At 51.5% G+C, this 22,219-nt stretch overlaps 1 protein-coding gene across 1 annotated transcript in view; it reads right to left on the bottom strand.

Moving 5' to 3' along the window:
- Window positions 1–22,219, bottom strand: part of LOC119861893 (C-type lectin LmsL-like) — a 126,079-nt gene that overhangs the window by 85,936 nt on the left and 17,924 nt on the right. Inside the window, exon 2 of the mRNA XM_043500295.1 lies at window positions 14,044–14,048. Within this exon, the coding sequence (XP_043356230.1) occupies window positions 14,044–14,048 (5 nt within the window). The remainder of the gene's footprint in view (window positions 1–14,043; window positions 14,049–22,219) is intronic.

The raw sequence follows: 22,219 nt of genomic DNA, 5'->3' as shown, positions 1-22,219 counted from the left end.
TGATTTTAGATACTCTTATACTAATATGTGTGAACAAAGGACAAAGACACTGTGGGTGTTGCTTCTGCCTGGGGACAGACATTTGTACCTTATGGCATGGGCCTCTTCTGAGGGTCCTAAATGCCAACTGTACCTCCTCCTCTCCACTGTGGAATATCAGAGCTAATTTTGATTCCATTAGGAGTTTAGTTACAGGCTGCTGAGCTGAATTCACATTGGGCCAATGGTGCACCAGCACTGAGGCTCCCCTACTACAAGCTGAAATCACTAAAGAACTAGATGGGTTTGTCAGTATAATGGGAAGAGATAAGAGACAGGGCTAAAGTGTTACTAGGTATGGTGGGAGTAATATACGAGCATACATTGGGAGGCTGCCTGGCTCCTCTCTCATACCAAGGTCAAGTCACCAGTTAGGAGAGGTGGGACAGGGGGTGGCATAAGAAACACTAAAAGCCAAAGAAAAGCCTGATCTTGACCAGAACATAACTCACTCCTTACCCCTCCCATGGGATACAGAAAAGATGGGACGAAGACCCCAGACTCACCACCCTCCAAAGTGGAACACGACCATAAGTTGTAAGGGGTGTGACTAGAAGTGTGCACTGCAGGTATATCTGGGCCTGCTAAGGAGGAGGAGGTGGGAATAAGAAATGGGAACATGGGTAAAGGCTCTGTGGTGTCAGAGCTATGGACAAGCTTGCTTGAAACTAACCCCAGTAAACATCACATTGTCTGCACTTCGGACTTCCAGTCCTCCGCTTCCTGTCTGCGTGATAAGAACCAGGGGAGGGGGTGAAGGGAAAGCCCCTAACAAAGCTGTGCCTCAAACTGGGCCCCATGGGGTCTGGAGGGAGCAGCTGTGCCAGGTGAGATGCGGGATCCCGCCCTGCACACCCCATAGAGCACCAGGACTAAGGGGAAAGCAGCAGGTGCCTGTCCCCCTGGGCACTGGGGCAGTACATCGGAGCTGCTGTGGTTCCCTGGATGGTGCACGTGGCACTGAGGCCCTGGCTCCCCTTCTCCAAGCAGCTCCATGCAGGGCAGCTTGTTCTGTACCTGGTCAGGTTGCCCATTGTTCCAGGCCACGTACCTGAACCAGCACCATCGGCCCATTCCCAGCCTCTGTTCTGCAGGGAGGAGTGTAGTCGTATTGGAAACCTGGGAAGTGGGTGAGCACAAGCCCACCCACTGCTAAAGGCCCTTCCCCCAGCCTAGCAGAAGGGATCACTGGACCCAGGGACCAACTGATTACGGGGGATAACTAAAGAAAAACAGGGGTTGGAGTGAAGATCAAAGGTTCAAAATGAGGATACTGGATGGGGACACCGAGCAGAGAACCCCGGACAGCGCCCACTGCTCCTCAAAGCTGTCAAGGGAGCCAGCACACGCTGCCCAGTGGAACTCTGCCCGGATACATGACACTAGGGAGGACCGGAAATAGGCCCTGCAGTCACAGAGCACTCCCTCGTCTAACATCCTCCTCCTGGTATTATAGATGGAAACTTTGGCCAGAGCCAGGAGGAGGTTGACGAGGAGGTCTTGCGACTTCGTGGGGCCATGGATAGGGTGTGCAAAAAGGAACAAGTGTGGGGAGAAGTGCAGCCAGAACCTCAATAAGAGGTTCTGGAGGAGCCGGAATAGGGGCTGCAACCTGGCGCATTCAAGATAGGCGTGCGCCAGGTACTCCCTCACGCCGCAAAAGGGGCAGGCCTCAGGTGTAGGGGTGAACTGCACAAGATGCTCACGGCTCCATGAAGGAGCTGCCAACTAATGTCCCCGGCGGGCCGTGGGACCAAGATGGAATAAAGGCTGGCCCACTGGGGCTCCTCACCCTCTCTAGGTGGAAGATAGTCCTGCCATTTGGTGTCGGGGCGGGACACGAGGGTGAGGAAATGCAATGTATGAAGCACGAGCGTGTACAGATGGTTTCTGGGCGCGGTTCGAAACCGGACCGGCTGCAGGGTACGCAGCCAGCTCGGAGTTTGGGAGCGGGGAGGCCGGGGGGGCTCGCAGAACAGGGGCCCTAGAAAAATGTCCAGAGGACCAGGGGTGAAGGGTGGGCGGGGAAAGCCCTCTCGCAGGGCTTGCCGCAGGAAAGCGAGAGAATGGGTGACAAGGTGGCCTTCACCTCCTAGAGTACATGCCTAGGGGTCGGAAGGGTGGAAAGCCCCATGTGTCGTCCAAGTGCGCGGGGCTCCACCCAATCCCCCCATCATAGTCCAGGAGGTCTCCGACTCTGGTGGTTTCTGCCAGGACCAACCTCCAACACACTGAGGGAGACTCTGCCACCTGCACATGGAGATCGAGGTTGTGTAGCAGGGGCTCCACGAGGAGGTCCGTTCCTTCAGTGGCCACAAAGGACCTGGTCACTAAAAAAGCTTCCAGGTCTGGAGGAGGTCCTGGTAGAAGACCGGCAGCTCGCAGAGGTCTCGCGGAAGGCCTCTCGGATGGAGAAAAAAGAGCTGCCGGTCATATTGAAGCCCTCGAAGGCGGCGGAGGCAGGCATGCACCAATGTGCTCCGCACAGGACTACCTGCACCGTAAAGGAGCCTCTGCAGGGCCTGGAGGTGGAAGACATGGACCTGGCTGCGCAAGCAAACCAGGCTCTGTCCTCCCTCCTCCAGGGGAAGACTCAGAGCCCCTGCAGAGACCCAGTGCAGCCCCAGCCAGAAGAACTCCAGAGCCATCCTCTGGAGCCTGGCGAGGATCCTGGGGGCCGGGGTCAGGGTGTTGAATCGGTGCCAGAGCATGGACAGGACTAGCTGATTCAGCACCAGCGCCCTCCCTCGCGGGGAGAGACACCGGAACAGTCCTGTCCATCTCCACAGCTGCTCATCCACCCTGGCCTCCAAATTCTGCCAATTCTCCGGCAGAGAAGGATGCATGGCAGATAGATAAACGCCAAGATAGAGCAGCGGACCCATGCTCCACCGGATGGCTTGAAGCGCAGGTGGGAGGGAGCTCACCTGCCAGCCATCCCCGACCACCAGGCCAGAGCTCTTGACCCAGTTGACCCGGGCGGAGGAGGCCGCCAAGTAAACAGCCTGGCAGGCCTCCACCCGCACCAGGTCGTCCAGGTCCTGGACCACGAGGAGCACGTCGTCGGCGTATGCCAACAGGACCAGCCGCAGCTCCGGCTCCCAAAGCACCAACCCCATCAACCTCTGCCAGAAGAGACGGAGGAAGGGCTCGATTGCCAGAGCGTACAGCTGGCCCGAGAGGGGGCACCCCTGCCGTACTCCCCTCCTGAAGCTGACCGGCTCGGTCAGGGTGCAGTTGTACCTGACCAGACACTCCGTGTCAGCATACAGCACCTGGAGAAAGCCCACAAACTGGGGCCCAAAGCCGAACGCCTGCAGGGTGCCCAGGAGATACCCGTGGTCCACCCTGTCAAATGCCTTCTCCTGGTCCAGGGACAGGAGGGGGAACAACAGACCATCCCTAAGCCCCAGCTCCAAGAGGTTCCGGACCAAATACAAGTTGTCAAAGATGGTCCGGCCTGGGACGGCATAGATCTGGTTGGGATGGACCAGGTCCGCCAGCACGGACCCTAGCCGCAGCGAGATGGCCTTCGCTACGACCTTGTAGTCTGTGCTGAGGAGCGAGACGGGACGCCAATTCTGTAAGTTGCGGAGGTCCCCCTTCTTCGGCAATAAGGCGAACACAGCTCGCCTGCATGAGAGAGGGAGGACCCCGCTTTCCAAGGACTCGGGCCAGACAATGAAAAGGTCCAGGCCGAGGACGTCCCAGAACACGCGGTAGAACTCCACAGTCAGCCCGTCTATGCCCGGAGATTTATTAGTGGGCATGCGACAGAGGGCTTCCGGGGAGGAGTGTAGTGGGGTGACTGCCCCACTCCTGGAGAAGAGGGGTTAAAAGCAGCCCTGGAGAGGGCTGTGGCTGGGAAAAGCTAGGCTAAGAGGGGAAGCAGCCACAGCTGTGGCCAGCTCAATTAAGGCCCAGCTGGCCTTGATAAGAGGCCTGTGGGCCAGAAGCTGAAGGAGTCTCTATCTAGCTATGGAGAGAGAAGGGCTAGCTGCCTGGGAGCAAGGTACCTGAAGTGGAGCAGTGCTGGGGAGGGGCAAAGGGAGCTGGAGAGCTCCAGCCTGGTAAAACCCCAGGCTGCAGGCCTTGGTGAAGGCCTATGGAGGTACTGGGGTTGCAGAGGTGCAGCCTGGGGTTAGGCAGAGGCAGCTGGTCCAAACCCCCCTTGCCGATGATGAGTGGCCATTACAGACTGCAGTCTGCCCCAGTGAGCGGGGGCTATATGGTGACTGGCAGTCACTACTGAGGCAAGGTGGGTTTCAAGAGTTCGGGGTTCCCCTAGGACGGGAGACCCAGAGCCTGCGGGGCACTGCTGGGGCAGAACCCTGAGGTAAAGGGCAGCAGGGTCTAGGAGGGACATGGGAGCATGTAGCAGGTGAGCCTCGGGCCGCCAGGAGGCACTCCAAGGCTGGAAAGGAGCTAATTCCCAGGACAACCAGCAGGAGGCACCACACTGGTGAGTCTCACTTTGCTACAGGGAGGTTCTGGGGATCAGCTATGGCTGTTCTGTAGGGGTGGAGAGGGGAGCGTCTGACGGGCAGTGGCAGGGGGAAGAGCCCTAGACAGGCTGAGAGGAGCGGGCAGGCTCAGGTCACAGGCACCCCAGGCCTTGAGGGAGCTATTCAGCAGCAGTTAGCATATACAGGTTGCTTATTCCTGCTCCACTGGGCCAGGCTGTGTCAACTTCCCCAGTGTCCAGCTCACAGTGAGGCAGGGATGAGAGCGACCTGGCCTGAGCTGGGGCTGGGGGAGTCTGAGCAAAGGCTGGTGGATTGGGGGGCAGTCACTGCCTGGCTTCAGTCCCTCGTTTTGCGGTGCAGGGTCCTGGTGGCTCCTTGGCTACTCTGCGACCCCCAAGCAGTAGCCGTGGCCAAGAGCACTTCCCTGTCACTTAGCCAGCTGAGCAGGTAGACCAGGGCCCAAGGATCCCTTGTCAGCACCAGGCCGGGATGTGTCTGCCCCTCACTGAGGGTGCTGCGCCCAGCTAGAACGTTGCCGTGTACCCGTGCTCCGCACTTCTGGATGCAAACGAGTTCAATACCAACGGCCTAACCATTGTCAAGTTTCTTGTCGTTGCCCCGGCAAAGGAGAGCTTTAAGGAGGGCTTTGAAGGACAGTGACAGAGCTTGGCTGGTGTTAATGAGGAGCTCCTCCCAAGCATGGGGGCTGTGTGGGGGGGAAGCACAAAGCTCTTTGTTAGAACATTTTACAAGAGGGTGATGGAGGCTGACACCATGGGCTGATTGGAGGTCGGAATCGATAGCGTGAGTGCGCATGAGAGACGATAGGTAGGGTGGGATTGACCCTGAAGGGCCTTGCAGCTAATGTTTGATGCTATGTCGAAGGGAAGCCAGTGAGCGGTGATCTCCTCAAAGGGCCGGGCTAGGAGAATGATCTTTGCAGCAGCATTCTCCTGCAGGAATCGAGATGTTGGGAGCCAGGACAAGAGCTCTAGCTCTGTGGATGGATAGAGAAGGCCACGTCTTAGGGAAATAATGCAAAAAGAATTGTCAGGACTGAGACCTAAACCTCCCTCTAGGGCCTCACAGCTAAGCTGAGTCAAAGATGGCTCTCAGGTTATGGCTCAGTGTGACAGGCACGGTGGGGTGGGGCCCCAGCGGTTAAGGAAGGAGGTAGCAGGGAGAGCGTGGGGCAGGGTGGGGGGAAGAGTAGGAGATCTGTGTAGCCCTGGGGTGCTTGAGCTGATGGCTAGAATTCATGGGGAGCTGTCAGCGGGACAGGCTGAGATTCCCCTTTGGGCAGAAGAAGACCGGTCTCAGCACAAAGGTAGATCCGTGAGGTGTCGGCAGAGATGGTGGTTGGATTGGGGTTTGTGGATGAGTTTATGCAGAGATACGGTGCAGAGGGAGAAGAGAAGGGGACGAAGGACAGAGCCTGTGGAATCCCCATGGAAGGCTGGAGCGCGGATGAGGAGGATCCTCCAAAGGACATGCGGAAGGAGCCATTAGAGAGGCAGGAGGAGAAGCTGGAGTCAGAGAAGCCGAGGGAGGACAAGGTTTCAAGAAGGGCATGGTCGACCGTGTAGAAAGTGATTAACCGGGCACGGAGGCGGAGGGTGGAGGACAGGCTCGAGCTCTAGCTAGGCAGAGGTCACTAGAGACTTTGGTGCCAGGCCAGCGGTGTCGGTGGGGTGCAAGAGGCCGAGGCTGGACTGGAGAGGGGCTCGGCTGGAAATGGACGAGAGGAACTCCGGAGAGCGACTGTAGACAATGCGTCCATCGAGCTTAACGAGAAGGGAGCAAGACATAAAGGAAAAGAGTAAGGGGGGAGCTGAGAGTGGGTGTGAGGGAGATCAGGGTCACTGGGGTAAGCAGGGGTTAGAGCAGGTGAGACACTGCTATGTCTGTGACTGGGGAGAAGGAGGCGGGAGCTGTGGGATGGGAAACAAAGGCCGGACAAGGGGAGGGGGAAGGTCAAATTGTATTTCTCTCGGAAGGGAAATCTGTGCACTGAACCCTCCCGGGACCACCCCCAAGCAGGCAGCACTGCTGTCCTCCCATGGGAGCCACTCCTTGCAGTGGGCAGCTCTCCACTCTCCTTGTCCTGCCTGCCCCAAAGGTATCTCCTCCTACAGCAAATCCTGGGAACCCTGGACACTTAAACCACACACCCAGGAACAGCTAACCTGAGCAAGGGAGAGACCAGACTGGCCAACCAGCTCCACTCCCTAGAAACCACGGCAACCCCTCTGGAAATCACCATCTCCACCACTGAGCACCCTCACCTGGAAAAGGGGAGGGGAGTTTGTCTGAGGGACCTCAGGGTCCAAGGTACTGGTGGTGCAGGCTGGTGCCTCCTCCATCTCCCTCTCTCCCCTGGGGCGGGGTTGAAGCGCTGGTAGGTCTGGATGGGCTGGGTGTCCTTTTGGGATTAGTTTGAGTAAGTGCAGCTGTCTGGTGTCTATTCAGTGAAATCCTATGTCTCCATTGAAGTGAGCACAGGGATTGCCAGGCTAGATCAGCACTGAGGGCCATCGGTGGCTGTTCTAACTCTGGAGAGTCTCGCTATTCATAGCAGAGTCCAATCCCTTTTGGTATCTTACTAAGTTCTTGCCCTCAGTGATGTTGCACTGGGCTCAGCAGAGCCGGGGGCATCTCCTGCAGCAAGCTCGCCCTAATTTCCCAGCAATAAGTCGATATTTAACTCAATATGCCACCTGAGCTTTAAATTCTAAAACATGAAATGGTCTTTTTCTGTCTCAACCCAAGAGCTTCCAACCAGGCTCTTGAGTTAAGACGAGAAGAGCCCCCAGTCCTAGCCTTACTCAGAACTGGCCTTGGAACAAGCAGCAAGCCCTTTTTATCTTTCCTTTTGGGTCCTGATTGGCTTCTACCTGTCCCTGGCCCTTCTAGCCACTGGAGGACCAGACCTCGTTGGTTCCGTTAACATTTGATCCTGGGTGGCTGCTCTAGCAGGGGTGCCATTTAGAGGGTTCCCCCCTCCCGAGTGTCATACAGGAGATGGGTGAGCTCCCAGGTGGAACTCTTCACTACAGCACAGCGTTAATGGGAATGTAGGTTCTGCAGAGGAGCAGTGCCTCCAGGGCAGGGAGTCAGTGTTTTGTTTACAAATGGAAGCAGGATGATTACCATACGAAAGGGTTGGTGATTAAATTAAGGATCTAGAAGTCTAGCCTGTAAAACAGGTTTCAGAGTAGCAGCCGTGTTAGTCTGTATTCGCAAAAAGAAAAGGAGGACTTGTGGCACCTTAGAGACTAACAAATTTATTTGAGCATAAGCTTTTGTGAGCTACAGCTCACTTCATCAGATGCATTCATTTTCCACTGGATGTATCCGATGAAGTGAGCTGTAGCTCACGAAAGCTTATGCTCAAATAAATTTGTTAGTCTCTAAGGTGCCACAAGTACTCCTTTTCTTCCTGTAAAACAGGAATCCCTGGCGGGAGGAAGGAGGGGTTGTTTTAGAGAGAACACAGGGGACTCGGAAAAATGCAGCCAAGCCCTCTGAGCCAAGGTTCCATTCAGAAAAGGGGGAGATTTGGAGGTGTGGGTGAAAAGAAGGTGCCAAAAGCAAGGAAAGGTCCAGCAGTGGTACAGAGAGGTTCCCACTCTACCTGTGGCACTTATGTGGCCCCATCACCATAGTATCTGAGCGCCTCACAAGGTCTAACCGATTTCTCCTCACAGCCCCTCGGTGAGGTAGAGAAGTGCTTTTATCCCCATTGTACAGGTGGGGCACTGAGGCACACACAGACTAAAGGCCAGATTTTCAAAGGTATTTAGTCACTTAGTGGGATTTTCAAAAGTGCCTAGAAGGTCAGGTGTTTTGTAAACCGCATTAGATGCCTAGCTGCATCTTTGGGTGCCTAAAATGTTTTGAAACTCTATCCTTAAGGCACTGGCCTGAGGTCATACAAGAAGGCCATGCAGGGAGCAGAACTCAGGTCTTTCAGGATTAGCTCCCTGCCTATCTCTCTGCTGCCTGCTGTGAAAAAAGAGAGGACTCTGATAGCTGGGAGCAAAACCAAGGTGGCCTGTTCTGAGACTCCAGCAAACAATCCCAGGAGGCTGGGATGGGTGTCATGGCTGACAGCATTAAAAGCAGCACAGAGTTCAGGAAGGATGGAGCAAGTGAGATGAGAGGAGATCACTTAACTCCCAAGGGGTGGCAGGTTCGGCCCCAGGCTGGGTTGTACAGCAATGGCTGCTGGGCATTTTTACATTTCAACTGAAAACTATTGTGTTTAGTCATTTTTTGTTCTGAGTTTGAGGAAAGGAAGGAATGAGAAAGTGTCGTATAAGTATCAGAAGTGTTTATGTTTTACCTCAAATTCTTAGGGTTTTGGTTGTATCCAGGCCAATTCCCGAACAAAAAATAGAAACTGCATCCACAGAGTCCATAAAGTCAACAATTATTGTCCAGATTTGTATTATTCACTAGACATCGTCTGTGTGCTGAGCACTATTCAGAATATGCCAGTAAATGCAGTCCCCTAGGGTACGTCTACACTACCAGCTGGATCGGCGGGTAGTGATCGATCGGTCAGGGATCAATTTATCACATCTAGTGTAGACGCGATAAATCGATCGCTCTGCTGTCGACTCCTGAACTCCACCGCGGCGCGAGGCGGAAGCGGAGTCGACGGGGGAGCGGCGGCCATCGACCCCGCACCGTGAGGACGCCAGGTAAGTCGACCTAAGGTACGTCAACTTCAGCTACGCTATTCTCATAGCTGAAGTTGCGTCTCTTAGGTCGATTTCTCCCCTGCAGTGTAGACCAGGCCTTAAGTCAATGTGTCTAACCTGTGGAGCCCTGGCTAAGACGGCACAAATATTTAAGTATGAAGTGTGTAGTTATTAAGCACATATTAATATCCATGGGCGGAGGCACTGATGGCAACAGAAGTTTTACTGGATTAAGGACTTGAAGATTTGACCCTCCAACTTTCTTTCAAGAGGAAGAGCTGCCTGAAGCTCCTGGGCCTGTTTGTTTTTCCTTTCCTGCCTGCCGTGGCCCTCAGATACCTCAGACGGCTTAATTTTTTTTCTCAACTTTAAAACGTGAAATTTTCTTGGTGTTTGGTTTTAAATGTTCTGCTGTGAGAACTGCAACTCAGTCACTGGAGTGTTGTGTTTAAGAGCCTTCTGGAGAGTAACTTGCCTTTAAACAGAAGTGAAAGCATGTTGCCGACTCTCATGATTTTGTCATGAGTCTCATGATAATTATTGTTTTCCTTAAAGCCCCAGCTCCTGGAGTAAAGTGATATGTGATGATTTCAGCTTTCCTTCTTAAAGAAAAATGAAGTTTCTAGGCCTCGTGGCTGTGGAGAAAGCTTTGAAATGTGATCCCAGTGCACCTGAAAGGCTCAAAAAGCAGAAGGCAAATAAAAAGAACCCTAAATCTATTATTATTACATGATCTCATGATTTTAAAGCCAATCTCATGATTTTTGGTGAGCCTAATTCATGATTTTTGAACATTTGGGATTGGCAATACTGTGAAAGTGACCTGAAAATGTCATCTTCACTCCTGTTTAGGGTCAGTTTCTAGTCTATTATTTGTAGTGAGATAACACCTCTAGAGCCCCACGTAGGTGCAGTATAAACTCACGGGGCCTTGCCCTAGTAGGATGTTTCCAAAGTTAAATGATCTAGTCCATGCTTGGTCAACTGCAAAAAAGTGATAGAAAGTCATCTAGACTTTTCTACAATTGCTCCAATTGTTGTATTCAGGAGTTAGTAACATAGTAAGAATATACATTAAAATTTTAAACCTAACCAGTGACCCTTAAGTGACGACACAAGATGTGAGAACATGTTAGTATTCGAAGGGAGTGGGTCTAATATTTATTTATTTCTCTTTTTAAATGGGAATTAGATCGGGGTGGGCAAACTGCAGCCCATGGGCCGGATCCAACCCATCAGTGGTTTGGATCCGGCCCACGGGATTGCCAGCCCTGGACTGCTCCTGGAAGCGGCCCACACTGCGGCACTTGAGGGGAGGAGGGGACAGAGGGCTCTGCATCCTGTCCTCGCCTGCAGGCACCGCCCCCCACAGCTCCCATTGGCCGGGAATGGGGAACTGCGGCCAATGGGAGTTTTGGGAGAGGTACCCACAGGTTATGGCAGCTCGCAAAGCCCTTTCCTCTGCCACCCCCCCAGGGGCCGCAGGGATGTGGTGCCAGCCACTTCTGGGAGCAGCGCGGGGTTAGGGCAGGCAGAGAGCCTGCCTTAGCCCCGTTGCATGCCACTGCCACTCCGGAGCCACTCCAGAGCCTGCACCCCAAACCCCTCCTGCACCGTGCACCACAAACCCCTGCTCAGAGCCCCCTGCCACACCCTGCACCCCCAACCCCCTGCCCTGAGTCCCCTGCCACACCCCACACACCTCCTGCACCCCAACCCCTTGCCCTGAGCCCCTTCCTGCACACCATACCCCCTCTCATACCCCAACTCCCTGCCCCAGCCATACATTCATGGCCCTGCATGCAATTTCCCCACCCAGATGTGGCCCTCAGGCCAAAAAGTTTGTCCACTCCTGAATTAGATACAGTGCTCCTGTCAGCTAATTTCTAAGTTATTATCGGGAGGAAAAAAAACCCCTAGAGTTTTCAGATGCCTAAGTAGCTCCTGCAATCACGGTTAAAGTCCTCCTTCCCCCCCCCCCCCCCGGCAAAATCTGAAATGGTGCCCCAGCGCTCTAGGCCATTCTCGGATGTCTGAACTCACTGTTTGCCCTGGAAAGAACATCTTCTTTGGGCAACAGGGCCTCCATCAGGGGCAGCAGATGCCTGGTGCACCCCCTGCATACCCTTCCTGGGCAAACTGAATGGCCCACACTTAAATCTGAAAACTAATGTAAAGGGCCAGATCCTCAGCAGGTGTAAACCCACCATCAGCCCAGAGCACTCAGCTCTTCACACTGGCTGAGGAGCAGCCCTCTGCATTTGCTTTAGTGTTTGTAACACAGGAGTGACCTGAGGGGAAATAACTGGCTATTTTCATCAGACCTGCCAACATGGCAGTGTTAAACGGCACTTTTCACATTCGCACACAAGGAAGGATTGAGCTTCTCACGACTGTTGGGGCGAAATGCAAATGTTGAAGCTAAGGGGAGCAGAGTTCCTATTACAGAAGTCAACTACAATTCACTTCCCTGTCCCCAGGCGCAAGCTCCTTCTCAGCAATGTTCATGCCTCTGGCCCTTCCTTCTAGCAGGCACAGCTTTCTTAGGAATTACCTGGCATGAGTCAGGTATTTCAGGGTAAATATTGATCAGTCACCTGGGACTGGAATGCCCCCATCACTCCTAGCTCTGGGCAGGAGAAGCCTGTACCTCCTTAGCAAGGGGGAAGTTTCCGAGGTCAGGCTTTGAACCAAGAGGTCTGATCCTCCTTGTGTCTCTGTCACCCTGTGGGGCCAGAGCCCCCAGCCCAAGTCAGGAGGGAAGCAGGGTTCTTCAGGGGACATGAGGTGTTTCCCTCACTTTCCCCAGTTGTTTCTCAGCATCTGGGTGCGTTGGTCCCTTGGCTTCATCCTTAGAACCCCCTTTATTCCTTCACGAGGCTGCATGGGAACAGGCTGAACTTGACTTGTAACACCTTTTTCTGCTGCAGCCATGTTACTCCGGAGCCATAGCTTTGTCCCCTGTAATCAGCCATGTGTGAACCATCTTTTTTTCAAATTCTTTAAACTAACTTCTGCAATACCTTCCCCCCTTTTGATGTGGATATTAGTGAAATCTATAGAGCACTAAATGGGGTCTGGAATATATCATGGGGGCACTGAATGGAGCCTGGGACACACTATTGACTGATGCTTGGAGCAGCTAGTCCGGGAACCCACAAGGGGAGAGGCAGTTCTTGATTTAGTGAAGCCCAGGATCTGGTCCAAGAGGTGAATATAGCTGCATTCCTCGATAATAGCAACCCTAATATAATTAAATTTAACATCCAATGGTGATGGAAAAGAATACCAAAGAAAGCCACCACAGTAGCATTTCACTTCAGAAAAGGGAACTACACAAAAATGGGGAATTAGTTAAATGGAAAATAAAAGGACCAGTCAGAAGTGTGAAATGCCTACAAACTGCATGGAAGCTTTTTTAAAAACATCCTAATAGAGGCTGGAATTAAATGTATACTATTTTGTTTTTAATTTGGGGTAAAAGGGTCAAAAAAGTGGCACCATGGCTAAACAGAGTAAAAGAGGAGGTTAGAGGCAAAAAGGCATCCTTTAAAAACTGGAAGTCAAATCCTACTGAGGAAAATAGAAAGGAGCAAATATAAAAACATAATTAGGCAGGCCAAAAAAGAAGTTGAAGAGCAATTAGCAAAAGACTCAAAAACTAATGACAACTTTTTTTTAATTATGTCAGAAGCAGGAAGCCTGACAGACAATGAGTGGGGCCGCTGGATGATTGAAGTGCTAACGGACCATTCAAGCAAGGGGCTCAAGGAAGACAAGTTATTGCAGAGAAGCTAAATGAATTCTTTGCAATGGTCTTCAATGCAGAGGATGTGAGGGAGATTCCCATACTTGACCCATTCTTTTTAGCTGATAGAGTTGAAGAACTGTCCCAAACTGAGGTGTCGAGAGAGGAGGTTTTGAAACAAATTGATAAACTAAACAGTAATAAGTTACCAGGACCAGTTGGTATTCCCCGAAGAGTGCTGAAGGAACTCAAATAAGTGGCAAACTTTGCAGAGAATAGGGTTGTAAACATGCTCTGAATGAGCTCTCTCCTGACATCTAGAGACAAACTGGGAGAAGATTTAGAAACAGACTGTATGTGCGCAGAAACACACACACTCTGCCTAGGTGTTCAGCAGATGGCGCTGAATTGCCAAAGCGATCAGATTTGGCTGGTGTTGGGCTACAAACCACTTTTAATGCCGGGGTGATGAAAAGTTTTTATCCTTATTGGATGCATCCAGGGCAGCAGAATGGTAGTTAGCCCGGATGGGGGGTTCACCTTAAGAAACTGAAGCTGGCTTGCAAAGCCAAATCCTAGTGAAGAGGAGGGGGTGGGGATAGGTATTCCCACCTTGGGGTGTGGACTCTGCATACAGAGCCCTAGACAATATTTGATTACCCTTCTCCCGTGTGTAAAGACAGAGCAGATTGGACCCAGCTGAGAGTTCTTGTTTCTGTTCAGGTTTCAAAGTAGCAGCCGTGTTAGTCTGTATTCGCAAAAAGAAAAGGAGGACTTGTGGCACCTTAGAGACTAACAAATTTATTTGAGCATAAGCTTTCGTGAGCTACAGCTCACTTCATCGGATGCATTTGGTGGAAAATACCCCCTCTGTATTTTCCACCGAATGCATCCAATGAAGTGAGCTGTAGCTCACGAAAGCTTATGCTCAAATAAATTTGTTAGTCTCTAAGGTGCCACAAGTCCTCCTTTTGTTTCTGTTCAGGGATTGCTAGAGATGAATGAGGGGAACGTCTGCTGAATGAATGGCCCTTTAACACATCACTCCCCTCTCCCTCCGCGGCCCCCACGCACAGTTGGCCACCTTGGCTAGTGAAGTGGGGAAGTCCACATCCATTGGTTGCTAAGTGTCAACGTCCAAGCAATTGGATTTGCCATTGTCTTCTCAGATGCTCCATTGCTATGGGGACTAAGGCCCAGACAGCTGAGCGATACCCACACCTGTGGGTATGAGCCTGCCTGGAGAGAAAACAATCCCCTTTCCACCCACTAGAGGAACAATGCAACATGTCGGGGAAACTGAGTCACAAATGGGACTCATAAAAATATTACAAACCCCATTGCCGCTTCAGCACAGCTTTGTTCAGATTGTTTGAAAAGATTCAACAGCTTGAAAAAGATACTAAAGTTCCACCGTCCCAAAACCTGCAACTGAGAAATGTTTCATCCCCACCGGCTTAGAACGGCAAAGCTAAGCAGGAAACCGACAAAAAAACACGGCGTCACACAAGGGTCTGCTTGCCACCTTCCCTAGCATTAGTTTAAATTGTTACTGTTATTAGAAAAGCATGGTCATGAGGCGGTGGAAGGCAGACGTGGGAATTAAATCAAGTCCAAAGAATGAGATAGGATTTGGAGTTGTGGCCCCCACATGCCCGGTCATAAAAGAAAACTCCACTGAAATCTCTTACCAGGGTGTAAGATGGCAGCACCTCCTCAAGCCCCCCCCCCGCCCCGCCTCAGGCCCGGGGCACAACCCATACACGACTCTCAGTGTCCCCTTTGTTTGGGCACAAAAGGAAGATAGTCCCTCAAAGCCCAGTTCACTTCTGGGCATAGTTATTCCTGTCCACATACGAGAGTACTTGTGATAAAACCACTCCTCCACCCGCAAAGTACAACCGGTGCCATCCAGCCATTCTCCAGCCTCCCTGCAGACTCAGCATTTTGGGGGCAGCCAGCCGAGAGTCAGGCTAACCTCTGGACACAGTTTCTTAGCTCCTGTTTCAGGGCCCCACACTCCCACCCAGGCACTGGAGTTACCCAAGTCGCTCCTCTCCCATGACTCTGCTATCATAGCTCTCAAGCCAGGTCCCCTGCTCCCCTGAGAGGGGTCCCTGCGGGGTTCCACTCCCCAGCCCTCCCTGCCTGTGAGCCCTGCCTGGGGATCCCCCCTCTAGCATCTCTTGTTCCCAACCTCGGCTTCCCCGGACAAGGCTGGGTCTTTGCCCAGAGGCCTCTGCACGAGCTCTCCTGGAGCTTTGCAGGACTCCCCGGCTATGGCCAGCTTCCACCAGCTCCGGCTCTTGTCACCGTTAGCTCTGTCCTGGAGCTCTGTCCCTGAACCCTTCCCAGCTCTCCACTGCTCCCGTCTCCAGCAGCTCTCCCCTGCTGCTTGCTCTCTCCAGGGCTCCCCTTTCCTCCTCGTCAGCTCCCACCCACCTCTCCTGCCTATTTCTATGGCCCAGGTGCCTTCTCCTAAGCCCAGCTAGGATGCAGCTGATAGTCACAGATGCGCTGGCCACGTCTCTCTTAAAGGGCCAGTCACCCAATGAGTACCGAATCTCCCTTCACGTTAAATACTTCTATGGTGCCGGGCGGGTAAATGCTGAAGAGTGTAAGAAAATGGGTGGATTTCGTCACACATGGTGGACCTGTCCAAAGATTCAGACTTTGCTGCCAGATAATCCCCCAGGTGGAGGGTGCTGAATTTCCCCAAATATTCTGCACTGTATAAAAGCCACCAGAAGCCAATTAACCCTCTGCCAGAGAAGCCACATCTGCAAGGTGGTGGAAGAAAGGTGCTTCCTCTGTATCTAATGCCTAGTTCCTAAACATATGAGCAACCCTAGCATTCGACAAGCTGCCCCATCCGGGCAGAGTTCTACAGGGAACAAGGAAAATGATTCTTACCCAACAGCCTGCTGGAATTTGCTGGCCAGACTCATCCCCCCCACCAAGCCTGAGGACTTGTACCAAGGGTGGGCGAAAGCACCACATTGCTCCCTGGCTCGCTGCCCACCGGCCTCGCTTCGCAGAGGCTGAAGACAAGTTTCTGTCTTGGACTGTGTAGGTGACCAGCCTGTTCTTGGGGGGACTGGCCAGTTAGCACTGGGAGAATGTTTCTCTAACCGTTTATTGGAACTGCAAATAAATAAAAATAATTGAAAAAAAAAGACAAGACAGCATCATCCAGAGCTTGGGGAGGACTCAAGAGCAGGACCCAGCTCAGCTGCAGGGCCAGCAGAGGGGCAGAGGCCAAAACAGATCAGTGGGCTGTGAGATCCCAAGGACAATGAAATCCCAGAGGGAGGCAGGGACTATAATGCCTGGAGCGTACGCAGCCCCAGATGCTGCCAGCCCAGTACAGCAGGTTACCAAGGTGAGGTCAGACCTTGGCAGGGGTCCACGAGGCACTGGTCCAGGCTGGCAGGTTCTGGGTGCTCAGGTGACTCTTGCTTGGACCGATGTAGCAGACCCAGATACAATTTGGCCCCAAGTTAGGGAAACCCCAGTTACCGGTACCCAGAGCTCGGCTCTATCTGAAGTGGGGGGAAGGGGAGGATTTCAGGGTGCACAAACACCCACCCATGGAGAGGATGCATGGGGATGATTCGGACACGTTAAAAACGACTGGAAAACAAGTGATTCATGTTCTGGGGGGAGCTGGAGAGACACAAGCAGCCACCGTGATGCCACCACCAGTGAGGTGACCCTCTACCGAGCGTGGCTATGGATATCGTGGCACCCCTCAGCAGAATGACCTGGGCAGGACAGACAGACAGACCCCACTGCCTGCCCACCCCTGGCAGTGGCTGTCTCTCCTGAGGCTGGCAGCCCAAGTGGCTGATAACCTTTTGACAACATTCAGCAGGGTGGGCTTCCCCAGGGAGCCCTCACACACCAAGGAGCCCCTTCCCCAGGGCTTGTGGGAGAACCAGGGTACCTCTGAAAGGATTCAGAGTCACCTCGGACAGGTGCGCCTGTGCGGCAATATCTACTGTGCCTTAAATCCACACCCTGTCTTCATCCACATTAGCTTTCAAGGCCTGGTCTACACTACAAAGTGATACTGATGGAAACTGCCTTGTATCAACCAGTGTCTACACTTACATTGATCTCCCACCAGCGCCAGTGCCCCATTACGCTGACTTAACACCACCTCCCCCAGCGGCGCTGGGCCCCGGTCAGTGTGCGGAGTGCAGACAAGCCCAAATCTCATTCCACACTAGATACGAGGAGCGAGTGTGACAAACAAGGGGGGGGACCCTGATAACGTGACATGAACTGCGCTGTGTGGAACGTGCTGGTTCTGAACTATTCAGATTATTGTTTGTGGTGGGAAACAGGAGCCAGTGGATGGAGTCAGGCCTGGGGGGAGGCTGAGGATCTGCGCAGCTGCGCTCCGGGAGAACTGGAGGGGGTCGGCTGGGTGTCAGGGCAACCAGAGAGGAAGAGGCTGAAGCAATAAAGGCAGAGGATGAGGAGGGAGCTGGGCAAGAGGGGAAGACACAGCAAGATGCCCCCCACCCTGAAGCACCACTTTGTGGAGCAGGGGCACAATAGCAAGCTAGTGGCCTCAGCCTTGAGGCTCTCACACAGAGCCCTGCCCGGCTCTGAAAACCACAGGGTCACAGGAGCATCTCGGTCACTCCTGCAGGTGCCAAAAGCCAGGGACTCACAATTAGTTCACAAGAGTTGGCAACACTGTTGATAAGGAATCTTCCAACTATTGTTAGTTCCTCAAAACAAAAGCCTCCTGTTATTTACTTATGGATAACATTTTACAAGTTTACAAAATTGCTACAGACGCATTAAGCCTCATCATCAACACGTGTACCGCCCCAACTGTTGCTGCTAGCAGGCTGGCTTACAGGACAACTGACACAGTTGCTGGTAAAAAGCACTTTATTTCCCTTCCCACAGCCATATATATACAGCACTTGTTCATTCCTTTTCTGTTGTTTATCACCCAATGTTCTCATCATTCTTATCTTTGGGTTCCATTATCTTGTGGTAGTAAAGACTCTCAGGTGCTGCTTATATCATTAGTCCTCAGTCCAGCCAAAATCTTCTGGCCTTGTCCTTTATCTCTTGTACTGTTATTTTCCATTACTTGGCACACATTTCTAAAACATCTGATACTCAGCATTTCCCACATCTCCCCCTTTTTGTTAAAAAGCAGCTTGAAACATCCGTGACATTCCCCAATGCATACATTGAACTATATATGGACCACACAAACAAATTATACCAATACAGAAACCAATTAATAAAAGAGTGTTCTATAATGATGTTATTCATATTTTGTTCTAATTTTGCAAGTAACTCATGAACAAAGTGAGAATGATCTGACAAATTAACACAACACATACCCTCAAAATCTTCACATCCGTGCCCATGTGCTAATAATAAAAATTCAATTGCAGCACTATTATATAAAACTGCATGGCAAATGCTATCTACATTGATTAATAACTCAGTTAGTATTTCAAAAATTAGATTAAACTGTTTAATACTCCAACACACTAATTTCTCTAAATTAAAAGCATTTTCCATAATAGCAACACCAGGGATGCTTAAGCAATAGAAAATCAATCGCAGCTCGATTATCTAAAATGGCATCTCTTAATTCCTGTTGTTCCATACTTAAAAGAGCAATTGCCTGTAATATAGCATTAAGCGCTTTAACAGCAAAACAAGCTAATGCATTCAAAGTTTGCACCGTGTAATAAGTTGCAAAGCCAGGAATGCCTGCAACAGCATTCAGCAAAGCCAAATATTCTGAGTGACTATATAAGGTAACATCGGCGGAACACGTATTTTGCAGGGCCGTGCTTCGCCGATTTCGCTGCTGATTCTTTCCGGGCAACAAAAGGGTCATTCGGCTAAGACAACACAAGGTATTATGACTTAGATTGGCAGGAATATAACTAAAGGTTCGTTCGCCGCAGGTAAAAAACCAACCAGACAGCAAAATAATATGTCCATAATTAAAAGAAACATTAACCGCATTAGTACAATTCAAAAGGGGGGCACTTACGGTTTGGCAGCCCATGGGTACCTTTGCGCGTGTGCAATTAACCACTCGCGCACACGTTACATTATCTGCCCCGGCTGGGTACGGGGTATGTAAAGATAGGGCCCCAGGGGGCAAGGAGTAATTGGCGGGGCCCCAATTTGCCATATTCGAATACTGTGAAGACAAATTGGCATAAGCTGCAAGCATGGTGTGATTGCCAATTTCCTCGGGATGATGACATATGGGCACAAGACAAGTGCCCAGTAGTTCCCCGGCTGCCACAGAATCAGACAAACAAAAGTGTGTGACATTGGCTATCAATGCTAGACGTTCCCATAGGTTATACGTCATTCGCACGCGTAGGGGTACAAGGAGTCCCCCCTGTAACCCAAGCAATACCACTATAACAATATCGATAACCCACATCCTCATTCTGGAAATAAACAGGATATGGCCACAAGCACAACCTCCTCTGATGAGGATCAATTCCTGTCATTACGGTTACTCTTTTCCGAGCTTGCACTATTAGCATGGCTATTGCTTCAATTCTGGAAGTTACCGTACGCACATTTTTACACGGTGGGAATATCCATTCCAAACCAACTAGGGGGTCTTTATCCCTTGTATCCCACTGAAATAATAGCGCTTCCAATACTGCATCTAGGCTAAAGACCGCTACCACGAAGGGTAAGTTTTCCCGATATCTCCCGGAATAACCCTCTCCCACCTTCTGTCCTATTCGTTGTAATGCTTGCTTCTGTAGTACCGACAGTTGTCGTTTATCTCCAGGGGCTCTCCCCCCTTCTAATAAAGGAATAAGAGGAATTATATCCTGATTTGTGATGCCACAAAGGGGGCGAAGCCATTGCAGTTCACCTAGCAGTTTCTGTGCATCATACAGTGTGCGCACATGAGGAGAGATTTTCAACTGCTGGGGGCATACGGTGCAGTCAGTGATCCGAAGTCCCAAATACAAAAAAGGGGCTTTAGTCTGACCTCTTTTCTTGGGGCAATCCCGTTTTAAATGACCCATCTTTCCACACTAATAACACGCCCCCTCCCTTTCTCTATGCCAATTTGACTTGGAGGTATTTAAGGCTACCGCCAAGGCACGTGCATGAATCTTTGCCTTATCCTCCTCCTCCACCAAGGGGGCACGAGTGCAGGCTTCAATCATGTCGACTAGAGAGGCCGATTTTGGTAAAGTCACCAAAATCTTCTTACACGTGGGGTTAGCATTTTGAAGGGCTAAATCTACCCCCAATGCCGATCTGGCGTCTGGTGTTAAATTAGGGGCCCTATCCAATGCCGTCCTTAGGCGGTCCAAAAAGAGGGCAAAAGATTCGCCCACTCCCTGCGTGACTTTTAAATAGGGAGGTGAAGGGGTGCCCAAATCAGGGAGCTCTTTGAATGCCTCCAATGCTAGAAGCTGAGACTGTTGTAATATTTGGGGTACCAATCGCGCCTGTAGCTGAGGCTCTTCAAATCGCCCCTGTCCCAACAACATGTCTATTGATGCTACCTGGAGAGGGTCGTCCCAGGGTCTACCTAAATTAAGCACTGCCGCGTGCTCAGCCTTTTTTCTCCATGAATCCTTCCATAATAATCTCTGTGTGGGTGTTAACAACATGTCTGCAAATTTCTGGGCGTCAAAGGGACACATCGCTTGCCCCTAGAATATTTGTTCTAATAACGCTTGTACATACGGATTTTTCAAGCCATACGCCACAATAGCTTTCTGAGCCTCCCTCATCAATTTCCAGTCTAATGGCACCCAAGATTTAACCCCCTCCCTTGATACCGATACCGGGAAAGTAGCTGGCATGGCATCCAAAAATTCCCCTTCAATTATAGCATCCTTTATCAATCCATGCCAGCGCTTAATTGGGTCAGGAGATCCCACTCCTCCCCCCCATCCCTCCAAATCACCCCCGTCCCCCGTTCTTCTTGCCCTCATCCAATTGAAGAACACGTAGGTGGCGGAGGTTTCACTTTTGGTTGAACCGGTTGCGTAGCGGGGGCATAAATTTTGCGATATTCTTCCTCTGCTGTCGGTCGCAACTCTCCCTCGGGAGTGAGGTGCTCCGTACAACCATAATACCCACACAACCTACAAATATGGGGCAAACGTGAGGGGTCAGGTATGCCGTGCTCTTGAAGCTGTTGCAGCAAATGCGATCGTGACGATCCTTGTGGTCTGTTTTCCTTTCTATCCAGCTCATCCATCATCTGTTGAGCTGCAATACCTTCCTTATATAACCACCGAATTATCTGGTCCTGCGTCAAGTTATCAAACTCTCCAGTTTTAGGCAAGTCAATAATCCGAACGTGTCGGGGAGGGGCTGATGGCACAACCGCGGGCGGCAATCCTGACCCCCCTTGTAATGGGTTCTCTGGATTGCCCAATGACAATTCCCCCGACACAGGCTGATCCACGGCCATCGGTTCGCCCCGATCTGAGTCGTCATCCTTCAAGGGCAACGGTACCTCACTGGGGTCCAACGGTGCCAAAGGAATCATAGGCGTTGTTTTACCAAAAAAGTCTTTCGCTCCTACCGTGAAGGCCCCTTTCGCTGATGATTCTAATGCCTCACGTAAGGCAATACGCGCCCCTGCCTGAGCCGCTGCGGTGGTAAAGGCTCGATGAACAGTCCGCCAGATAGGGCTCAAGGCAGCAGCTTCTTTATTTCCGACCCCCACAAAGTCCCACAGGTCTTCCCCCACTGTTTTCCACACCGAGGAGTCAAACACATTCTTTGCATTAACCAGGACACCCCGTCGCTTTCCCCACCGAAGCAATTTTTGAAGAGCTTCTGGGGAAAATTTTTCTCCCTGGTTATTAAGCAGATTGCTTAAGACCTTAAACACGGCCTGCTCATCTGCCGATGCTGCTGCTCCCATTATGAGAGATATTCCCCGCCGCTCACCTTTCAGTGGGAGCTCCCCCGCCTCTTGGGCGTCCCGGTTCGTCACCCGAACGGAGGACACCGGCAGCGGCGGTCCCTGCTATTTCTTCCTCTGTCCGTGGTGTCAAATTCACAGAATTCAATCACGTCGGGGTCACCATTTGTTGCTGCTAGCAGGCTGGCTTACAGGACAACTGACACAGTTGCTGGTAAAAAGCACTTTATTTCCCTTCCCACAGCCATATATATACAGCACTTGTTTATTCCTTTTCTGTTGTTTATCACCCAATGTTCTCATCATTCTTATCTTTGGGTTCCATTATCTTGTGGTA

The sequence above is a fragment of the Dermochelys coriacea genome, chromosome 1, assembly GCF_009764565.3.
Source record: "Dermochelys coriacea isolate rDerCor1 chromosome 1, rDerCor1.pri.v4, whole genome shotgun sequence".
Classification (NCBI taxonomy): domain Eukaryota; kingdom Metazoa; phylum Chordata; order Testudines; family Dermochelyidae; genus Dermochelys; species Dermochelys coriacea.
Note: the sequence above shows the minus strand (reverse complement) of the source record. Positions and strands in the feature narration are given on the sequence as shown.